Source organism: Homarus americanus, unplaced genomic scaffold, assembly GCF_018991925.1.
Source record: "Homarus americanus isolate GMGI-L3 unplaced genomic scaffold, GMGI_Hamer_2.0 scaffold35041, whole genome shotgun sequence".
Classification (NCBI taxonomy): Eukaryota; Metazoa; Arthropoda; class Malacostraca; order Decapoda; family Nephropidae; genus Homarus; species Homarus americanus.
The window spans coordinates 36-11,683 of NW_024749412.1; the positions used below are offsets into that span (position 1 = coordinate 36).

Here is an 11,648-nt window from a genome sequence, read left to right on the forward strand (position 1 = left end):
CTCAGCCACTACCGCCTGCCAGCATCCTCAAGGCACTACCATCACCAGCATGCTCAGCACCTCCATCACCAACATCCTCAGCCACCTGCATCACCAGCATCCTCCAGCCATCACCATCACCATCATCCTCAGCCACCACCATCACCAACATGCTGATGCACCATCAACAATATCCTCAGCCTACCATCACCAACATCCTCAGCCACTACCATCACCAGCATCCTCAGCACTACCATCACCAACATTCTCAGCCACTACCATCACCAACATCCTCAACACCACCATCTTAACATCCTCAGTACTACCATCACCAACATCCTCGAGCCACCCATCACAACATCCTCAGCCACCACCATCACCAACGTCCTCAGCCACTTTACCATCTTAACATCCTCAATACTACCATCACCAACATCCTCAGCCACTACCATCACCAACGTCCTCAGCCACCACCATCACCAACATCCTCATTTCCATCACCAGCATCCTCAGCCTGCACCATCACCAGCATCCTCAGCCACTACCATCGCAACGTCATCGGCCACTGCATCGCCAACGTCCTCGGCACTGTATCGCTAACATCGTCGGCCACTACCATCACCGGCGTTCTCGTATTTTCCATCACCAACATCCTCAGTACTACCATCACCAGCGTTCTCGGCCACTACCATCTGCCAGCATCCTCATACTACCATCACCAACATCCTCAGCCACCACCATCAGCATCTCAGTACTACCATCACCAGGCATCAGGGACTGCCATGCCATCATCGTTCGGCCATCACCAGCGTCCTCAGTGCTCTTACCATCGGACCATACGTGTCTCATGCGCTACCATCACCAGCGTCTCAGTACCACCATCACCGACATCCTCCAGCCACCACCATGCCGTCATCATTACCGCCGTCGCCCATCGTCATTCATTGCCATCACCAGCGTCTCAAATGCTGCCATCACCAGCGTCATAGTACCGCCGTCGCAACATCCTCAGCCACTACCGTCTTCGGCATTATGGTCACTGCATGCCAGCGTCCTCGGTACCACCATCACCAACGTCCTCGGCCACTGCCATCGCCAGCGTTCTCATTACCGTCTGCCAGCGTCATCGGCGCTACTACTGCAGCATATCATCGTGACTACCGTCTGCCAGCGTCCTCATCCGCCGCATCGCCAACGTCCTCTTGACACCACCATCGCCAACGTTCTCGTACCGTCTTCTTTACTCGGGCACTACCATCAGCGTATCATCAGTACCTTTCTCCATCACGATATCGTAGCCACTATCATCACCAACGTCCTCGGCTACTGCATCACCGGCATCCTCAGGTTTTCTTTCGCCGTCATCATCCACTACCATCAGCAACGTCAATCAGCCACCGCCATCATTCACCATTACCGCCATCACAACATTCTCAGCCACCACCATCACCAACGTCCTGATACTACCATCACCAATCATCCTCATACCACCATCACCAACGTCATCGGCCACCATCACCAGGTTGGTTGTGGTTGTTGGCATCCTCATACCATCACCAGCATCATCATACCACCATCACCAACATCCTCATGCTACCATCTGCGTCCTCAGCCACCACCATCACCAACATCTCGGGCACTACCATCACCAACATCTCCATGCCGCATGCCAGTGTCCTCCAGCCACTGCATCACCAGCGTCATCAGACACTACCATCTCCAGTCCTCAGCAGCTCCATCGCAACATCCTCATGTCACCGTCGCCAACGTCATCGGCCACTGCGTCGCAATGTCGCCATTTCACCGTCGCCAACATTCTCAATGCACATCACCAACGTCCTCGTACACTACCATCACCAACGTCCTCGGCCACTGCCGGCATCAGTTAGGCCACTACCACCTCCAGCATCCTGAGCCACTTCTGTCACCAACGTTCTCGTACCTTCACCAACGTCATCGGCCACCACCATCTGCCAACATTCTCCGGCCACTACCACCACCAGCATCCTCAGGCATTACCTGCATCACCAGCATCCTCAGCCACACCATCACCAACATCCTCATGCACTACCATCACCAGCACATCCTCAGCCACCACAATCACCAACATCCTCCAGCCACCACCACCACCAACATCCTCCAGCCACCTACCATCCTGCCAACATCCTCAGCCACCACCACCACCAGCATCCTCAGCCTACCATCACCAGCATCTTCAGCCACTACCATCACCAACATCCTCAGCCACCACCGCCACCAACATCCTCATACCACCACCACCAGCATCCTCCAGACACTATCATCACCAACATCCTCGGCCACTATCATCACCCGCTCCTCGGCCGCCACCGTCACCAGCGTCACTCTGACCGCCTGCACCGCAGCGTCCTCGGCCACTGCCATCACCAACGTCCTCGGCCACCACCATCGCCAGCATGCTTCATTCCTCATAGCCATCGTCATCTACTACCATCGCCGATTCTCGGCCACCACCGTCACTAAAATCCTCCGTCCTCTACCGTCACCAACGTCGTCGGCCGCCTGCGCCGCCAACGTCATATTTTTCTGCATCACCTACATCTCGGCTTTGCCAAAATCAACGTCCTCGGGTACCAATGCCCGGCGTCCTCATGTACTACCTTCTCCAGCGTCATCGGCCTGCTGCATCATGACGTCCTCGGTACTGCCATCACCAACGTCCTCAGTGCCACCATCGCCAGCGTTATCAGGCCACTGCCATCACCAGCATCCTCAGTTTCTTCATCAACGTTTTGCACGTCTATCATTACCAACATTTTTTCACCTGACGTCCTCGGGTACTACCATCACAACATGTCGTACATCCATCATAATTTCCTCGGCCACCACCTCACCAGCGTCCTCGGCCGCTCTGTCGCAATCATCCTCGGTCCGCCATCACCAGCATTTCTTACCACCATCACCGAGTATCATCAGCCACTACCGTCACCAGCATCCTCATGCTCCGTCACCAACGTCATCAGTTTTTTCTCGCCATTCACCAGCGTCCTCGTACCATCTGCAACATCTTCATGACCATCACCAGCATCCTCAGCCACCACCAACATCGTCACCAACCACCATCATCCTCAGCCACTGCCATCTTCAACATCCTCAGCCACTTCTCCATCACCAACATTCTCGGCCTCTACCATCACCAACATCCTCATGCCACTGCATCACCAGCATCCTCCAGCCGCTACCATCACCAGCATCCTCAGCCTCCACCATCACCAACGTCCTCATACTACCATCACCAGCATCCTCATGCCCTACCATCACCAGCATCCTCATCTGCCATCGGCAACATCCTCAATACTACCATCGCAACGTCCTCTTACGCTTCTGTCTGAGCGTCATCGGCCACTATCATCACCAGCATCCTCAGCCACTGCATCACCAACGTCCTCAGGCACTGCCATCACCAACATCCTCAGCCACTACCATCACCAACATCCTCAGCCACCATCACCGATTCCTCAGCCACTACCATCGCAGCATCCTCAGCCACCACCATCGCAACGTCTCAGCTACCGTCACCATCGTCATCAGTGCCACCATGCCAACATCGTCCAGCCACCTTTTGACCATCACCAACATCTCAGCCATTACCATCACCAACGTCATCAGCCACCACCATCGCCAGCGTCATCAGCCACTACCATCACCAGCATCCTCAGCCACTACCATCACCAGCATCATCATGCACCATCGCAGCATCCTCCGGGCACTACCATCACCAGCGTCATGTACACCACCATCACCAGCGTCCTCGGCCACTGCCATCACCAGCGTCACTCAGCCACTGCCATCACCCAACGTCATCAGCCGCTCATCCTGACGTCATAATACCGCCGTCGCCAGCGTCCTCAATACCACCATCACCGATGTCCTCGGCCACTACCGTCACCAGCGTTCTCGAGCCACCACCGTCGCCAGCATCCTCGTACACCATCACCAACATCGTGCCGCACCACCAACGTCACTCAGTACCACCACCTGCCGCATCATCGTACACTGCATCGCCAACGTCATCGTACTGCCGTCACGCACGTCCTCAGCCACCACCATCACCAGCGTCACTCGTACCACCATCACCTGCCAACGTCCTCCGGGCATTGCCATCACCAACATCCTCATGCACCATCTGCCAGCATCATTTACTCTGCATCGCCAACGTCACTCGTGCCGCAATCACCATCACTCGACCACTTGGTGCTTTCATTCACTGCCATCACCAACGTCCTCAGCCACCGCCACCAACGTCCTCATACTACCATCGCTTCAACGTCTCAGCCACTGCCATCACCAGCGTCACTCGGCCACCGCCATCACCAGCGTCATCGTGCCACCACCAAGCATTATCATGCGCATGCCAACGTCCATCGGCCACTATCGTCACCAGCATCCTCCGTACCACCATCGCAACGTCATCGTACCACCATCACCAGCATCGTCAGCCACTGCCATCACCAACATCCTCAATACCACCATCACCAACGTCCTCAGCCACCACCATCGCCAACGTCCTCAGCCACTACCATCGCCAACGTCTCATTACGTCACCAACGTCCTCGTACTGCCATCGCCTTGGCATCACTCGTACCACCATCACCAGCGTCCTCAGCCACCACCATCACCAACGTCACTCGGACTGCCGAACCAGCGGCCTCAGTACCTGCTTCCAGCATCCTCTGGCTACTACCATCGCGCGTCGTCAGCCATCACCATCACGACATCCTCGGCCTGCCATCACTAAGTTGCTCGCCACCACCATCACCGCGTTTCTCTCATGCACTACCATCACCATCGTATAGTATCCCGTCTCCAACGTCCTCGGCCACTGTATCACCAACGTCCTCAATACTACCATCACCAACGTCCTCGGCACTCTGCCATCGCGAGCATCATGCACTCCGTCACCAGCATCTCAGCCACTACCATCACCAACATCCCAGCCACCACCATCACCAACATCCTCAGCCACTACCACTAACATCCAGCCACCACCATTCACCAACATCCTCAGCCACCACCATCACCAACATCCCCAGCCACCACCATCACCAACATCCTCAACTACTACCATCACCAACATCCTCAGCCACTACCATCACCAATATCCTCAGCCACTACCATCACCAACATCCTCAGCCACTACCATCACCAACATCCTCAGCCACTACCATCACCAACATCCTCAGCCACTACCATCACCAATATCCTCAGCCACCACCCTCACCAACATCCTCAGCTACCACCATCACCAACATCCTCAGCCACTACCATCACCAACATCCTCAGCCACTACCATTACCAATATCCTCAGCCACCACCCTCACCAACATCCTCAGCCACCACCATCACCAACATCCTCAGCCACCACCATCACCAACATCCTGCACCACCATCACCAACATCCTCAGCCACTACCATCACCAACATCCTCAGCCACCACCATCACCAACATCCTCAGCCACCACCATCACCAACATCCTCAGCCACCACCATCACCAACATCCTCAGCCACTACCATCACCAACATCCTCAGCCACTACCATCACCAACATCCTCAGCACATCCTCAGCCACCACCATCACCAACATCCTCAGCCACTACCATCACCAACATCCCAGCCACCACCATCACCAACATCCTCAGCCACTACCATCACCAACATCCTCAGCCACCACCATCACCAACATCCTCAGCCACCACCATCACCAACATCCTCAGCCACCACCATCACCAACATCCTCAGCCACTACCATCACCAACATCCCACTACCATCACCAACATCCTCAGCCACCACCATCACCAACATCCTCAGCCACTACCATCACCAACATCCTCAGCCACTACCATCACCAACATCCTCAGCCACACCATCACCAACATCCTCAGCCACCACCATCACCAACATCCTCAGCCACTACCATCACCAACATCCTCAGCCACTACCATCACCAACATCCTCAGCCACCACCATCACCAACATCCTCAGCCACCACCATTACCAACATCCTCAGCCACCACCATCACCAACATCCTCAGCCACCACCATCGCAGCATCACCATTTTTACCATCACCAAACTCCTTCAGCCTGCCGTCACCAACATCCTCGCCATTACCATCACCAGCATCCTCAGTCACCACCATCGCCAACGTCTCAGCCACCACCATCACGCCAGCGTCCTCCAGCCGCCACCATCCTGCCAACGTCACTCAATACCACCATCACCAGCATCCTCCGGGCACTACCATCACCAGCATCAACCAGCCTGCACCATCACCGGCATCCTCAGCCACTACCATCACCAGCGATATCATCCGCAGCCATCGCCCGGCATCCTGACGCTCCGTCACCAGCGTCATCGTACCGCCATCGCCGCGTCATCGTACTACCGTCACCGGCGTCGATCGGCCACTGCCGTCACCAAGCGTTCTCCGGCCACCGCCATCACCAGCGTCATCATTGCCTGCCTGCATCGCAACGTCCTCAGTGCCACCATCGCCAACGTCCTCATACCGCCATCACCAGCGTCCTCGGGCACTGCCGTCACCAGCATCTCCGTACCACCATCCCAACGTCCTCGGCCACTGCCATCGCCAACGTCGCCTACCACCATCCGCAACGTCACTCGTACTGCTGCATCACCAGCATCTCGGCCACACCATCGCCGCATCCTCAATACCACCGTCACCCAGCGTCATCGGGCACTGCCATCACCAACGTCCTCGGCCACCATCACCAGCGTCCTCGGCCACTGCCATCACCAACGTCATCGTACCACCATCACCAACGTCCTCGGCTTTCTGCATCACCAACATCCTCGTCACCACCACCACCAGCATCCTCATGCCACCACCAACATCCTCGAGGCAGCTTATCCATAGCGTCACTCATGCACCACCATCACCAGCATCCTCAGCTATTCTGCATCACCAACGTCCTCATACCACCATCACCAGCATCCTCAGCCACTACCATCACCAACATCCTCTGCCACTACCATCACGAACATCCTCCAGCCACTACCATCACCAGCATCATCAGCCACCACCATCACCAACGTTCTCATCTCCATCCACCAGCATCCTCGGCCACTACCATCACCAACGTTCTCAGCCACTGCCATCACCAACGTCCTCAGCCACTGCATCGCAACGTCCTCCGGCACACTACCATCACCAACATCCTCCAGCCACACTCCATCACCAACATCCTCATGCCCACCATCACCAACATCCTCAGCCACTACTCACCTGCCATCATCCTCATCCACCACCATCACCAACGTATCGCCACCACCATCATAATATCCTCCAGCCACCACCATCACCAACATCCTCAGCCACTACCATCACCAACATCCTCAGCCACTGCCATCACCAACATTCTCAGCCACTACCATCACCAGCATCCTCATACCACCATCTGCCAACATCCTCAGCCACCACCATCACGCAACATCCTCAGCCACTGCATCACCAGCATCCTCAGCCACTGCCATCACCAACATCCTCAGCCACTACCATCACCAACATCCTCAGTCACTACCATCACCAGCATCCTCAGCCACTGCCATCACCAACATTCTCAGTCATACCAGCGTATCATACCACCATCGCCAGCATCCTCAGCCACCACCATCACCAACATCCTCAGCCACTACCATCGCCAACATCCTCAGGCACTACCACGCCAACATCCTCAGCCACTCCATCACCAACATCCTCCAGCCACCACCATCGCAACATCCTCGCCACCACCATCACCAACATCCTCCAGCCACTACCATCACCAACATCCTCAGGCACTACCATCACCAGCATCCTCAGCCACTACCATCACCAACATCCTCATGCACTACCATCACCAACATCCTCCAGCCACGCATCACCAGCGTCCTCAGCCACTACCATCACCAACATCCTCGGCCACTACCATCACCAGCATCCTCCAGCCACACCATCACCAACGCATCCTCAGGCACTACCATCACCAACATCCTCAGCCACTACCATCACCAACATCCTCAGCCACCACCATGCCCGAATTCTCGGCTGCTACCATCACCATTCTCAGCCACCACCATCACCAACATCCTCAGCCACCACCATCACCTCATCCTCAGCCACCACCATCCACCAGCATCCTCCAGCCACACCATCACCAACTCCTCAGCCACCACCATCACCAGCATCCTCCAGCATTACCATCACCAGCATCCTCAGCCACCATCACCAACATCCTCAGCCACCTGCATCACCAACATCCTCAGCCACCGCACCATCGCAACATCCTCAGCCACCGCCACCAACATCCTCAGGCACTACCATCACCAGCATCTCCAGCCACCACCATCACCAACGTCCTCAGCCACTACCATCACCAGCGTCCTCAGCCACCACCGTCACCAACGTCCTCAGCCACCCCATCACCAACATCCTCAGCCACCACCATCACCAACATCCTCAGCCACCACCATCCCTAACATCCTCAGCCACTACCATCACCAGCGATTCTCAGCCACCGCATCACCAGCATCCTCGAGCCACTGCATCACCAGCATCTCCAGCCACGCACACCAGCATCATCAGCCACCACCATCGCCGGCGTCATCGGCCGCCGCCGTCGCCAGCGTCATCATTGCCGCCGTCGCCAGCGTCATCGTGCGCTGTCGCCGGCTCATCGGTACGCTGCCGTCGCCGGCGTCATCGGTACCGCTCGCCCGTCATCGTACCGCTGCCATCGCCGGCGTCATCGGTACCACCGTCGCCCGGCGTCATCGTACCGCAATCGCCGGCGTCATCGGCCGCCGCCGCCGACGTCATCGGTACTGCCATCGCCCAGCGTCTGAGCCGCTGCCGTCGCAGCGTCATCGTGCCGCCGTCGCCGCCCGGCGTCATCGTACCGCCATCGCCGGCGTCATCATTGCCGCCGTCACGACGTCATCGTGCATACCGTCGCCAGTAATCATCGTACCGCCGTCGCCGCGGCATCATCACCATCGCCCAACGTCATCAGTACCGCCGTCGCCAGCGTCATCGGCCGCCTGCATCGCCAAGGTCCGTACTGCAATCGCCGAGCGTCATCATTACCGCAAATCGCCAGCGTCATCGGCCGCCGCCATCATCAACGTCATCGGCCGCTGCCATCGCCGGCGTCATCGTACCGCCGTCGCCGACGTCATCGTACCACCGTCACCAGCGTCATGAATGACCGCCTGATCGCCGCCAGCGTCATCGTACCGCAATCGCCGGCGTCATCGGTACCGCCATCGCCAGCGTCATCGGCCGCCGATCGCCAGCGTCATCGTACCGCCGCCATCGCAACGTCATCGTACCGTCGCCAGCGTCATCAGTACGCACCGTCGCCGAGCGTCATCGTACTGCAACGTCGCCGAGCGTCATCGGCCACTGCCGTCGCCAGCGTCATCAGTACTGCACCGTCACCAGCGTCATCGGCCGCCACCGTCGCCGGCGTCATCGGCCGCCGCCATCGCCAACGTCATCAGTACCGCCATCGCCGACGTCATCGTACCACATCACCAGCGTCATCAGCCGCTGCATCACCAGCGTCATCGGCCACCGCAAATCGCCAGCGTCATCAGTACCTGATCGCCAACGTCATCGGCCGCTGCCGTCGCCAGCGTCATCGTACCGCCGTCACCAACGTCGCTCAGCCGCCACCATCAGCAACGTCATCGGCCACCGCCATCACCAACGTCACTCGGTCATGCCATCGCCGGCGTCCTCCAGTACCACCATCACCAGCGTCATCAGTACACCATCACCAACGTCTCAATGCCACCATCACCAGCGTCACTCAGCCGCCACCATCGCCGGCGTCCTCGGTCACTTTCACGTCGCGGCGTCATCATTGCACTGCATCGCCCGGCGTCATCGTACCGCATTCGCCAGCGTCATCGTACCACCATCGCCCAGCGTCATCATTGCCGCCATCGCCAGCGTCATCGGCCACTGCAATCGCCGAGCGTCATCGGCGCTACCGTCGCCAGCGTCATCGTACGCTGCCGTCGCCAGCGTCATCGTACGCTGCCGTCGCGGCGTCATCGTACTAGTCGCCGAGCGTCATCGTCTGCATGCGTCATCAGTACCACCGTCGCCGAGCGTCATCGGCCGCTGCCGTCGCCAGCGTCATCGACGGCCGCCGCGGACGTCATCGTACTGCCATCGCCCGGCGTCATCGGGCGCTGCCATCGCGGCGTCATCGGTACTGCCATCGCCGGCGTCATCGTACGCTGCCGTCGCCGGCGTCATCGGGCGCTGCCGTCGCCCGGCGTCATCAGTACCGCCGTCGCCAGCGTCATCGTACTGCCGTCGCGGCGTCATCATTACGGCCAATCGCCCGGCGTCATCGGTACGCTGCCGTCGCCGAGCGTCATCGGCCGCGCCGTCGCCAGCGTCATCGGCCGTGCCATCGCCGAGCGTCATCGGCCGCTGCCATCACCCGGCGTCATCGGGCGCTGCCATCGCCAGCGTCATCGGCGAGCCACCGTCGCGGCGTCATCGACCGCTACCGTCGCGAGCGTCATCGTACTACCGTCACCGGCGTCATCGGCCACTGCCGTCGCCGACGTCATCAGTACGCCAGAAATCGCCAGCATCGATCATTGCGCCGCCGTCGCCGGCGTCATCGTGCGCTGCCATCGCAACGTCATCGGCCGCTGCCGTCGCCGGCGTCATCGGTACTGCCGTCGCCCGGCGTCATCGTTCACTGCCATCGCCGGCGTCGCCGACCGTCGCAGCGTCTTCGTACTGCCGTCGCCCGGCGTCATCGTATGCCATCGCCCGAGCGTCATCGTACTGCTGCAAATCGCGGAGTCTCGTACACTGCCATCGGCGTCATCGGTACCGCCATCGCCAGCGTCATCGGTACCACCGTCACCGACGTCATCGGCCACCCATCAGCCGGCGTCATCGTTGCCGCCATCGCGGCGTCATCGGTACCGCCATCCCCGACGTCATCGGCCGCTGCCATCGCCAGCGTCATCGTACGTAACGTCCTGGCTACTGCCGCCAGGTTATCGTACGCCGCAAATCGCCAGGATTTATCGTGCGTCGCAGCGTCATCGTAGTGCGTCGCCAGCGTCATCGGTACCGCGTATGCCGGCGTCATCGGTAGCGCGTCGCCAGCGTCATCGTACACTGCCATCACGACGTCATCGGTAGACCATCGCCAGCGTCATCATTACGCCGCCATCGCCATCGTCATCGTGCTGCCATCGCCAGCGTCATCATTACCGCCATCGCCGGCGTCATCGGTTGCTGCCGTCGCCAGGGTTCTCATTCGCCGCCGTCGCCAGCGTCATCGGCCGCTGCCATCGCCAGTCATCGGCTACTGCCATCCGCCAGCGTCATCGGTACCGCCATCGCGGCGTCATCGGCCGCTGCCATCGCCAACGTCATCGGCCACTGCCATCGCCAGCGTCATCAGCCACCACCATCACCAGCATCATCGGTACTGCCAATCACTTAAGCCACTGCCATCGCAGCGTCACGGCTGCTACCGTCGCCAAGATTCTCGGTACCGCCATCGCCAGCGTCCTCGGCCGCTGCATCGCCAGCGTCATCAGTAGATATTCGCCGAGCGTCATATTACCACCGTCGCCTGGCGTCATC

At 58.6% G+C, this 11,648-nt stretch overlaps 1 protein-coding gene across 1 annotated transcript; it reads left to right on the top strand.

The window, feature by feature from the left end:
- Positions 1-9,217: 9,217 nt before the first annotated feature.
- Positions 9,218-10,087, top strand: LOC121853360. The gene is made up of 2 exons (XM_042347431.1): positions 9,218-9,738; positions 9,826-10,087. Exons 1-2 carry the CDS (start codon positions 9,218-9,220, stop codon positions 10,085-10,087), a joined length of 783 nt encoding a protein of 260 aa, XP_042203365.1.
- The last annotated feature ends 1,561 nt before the right edge of the window (positions 10,088-11,648 follow it).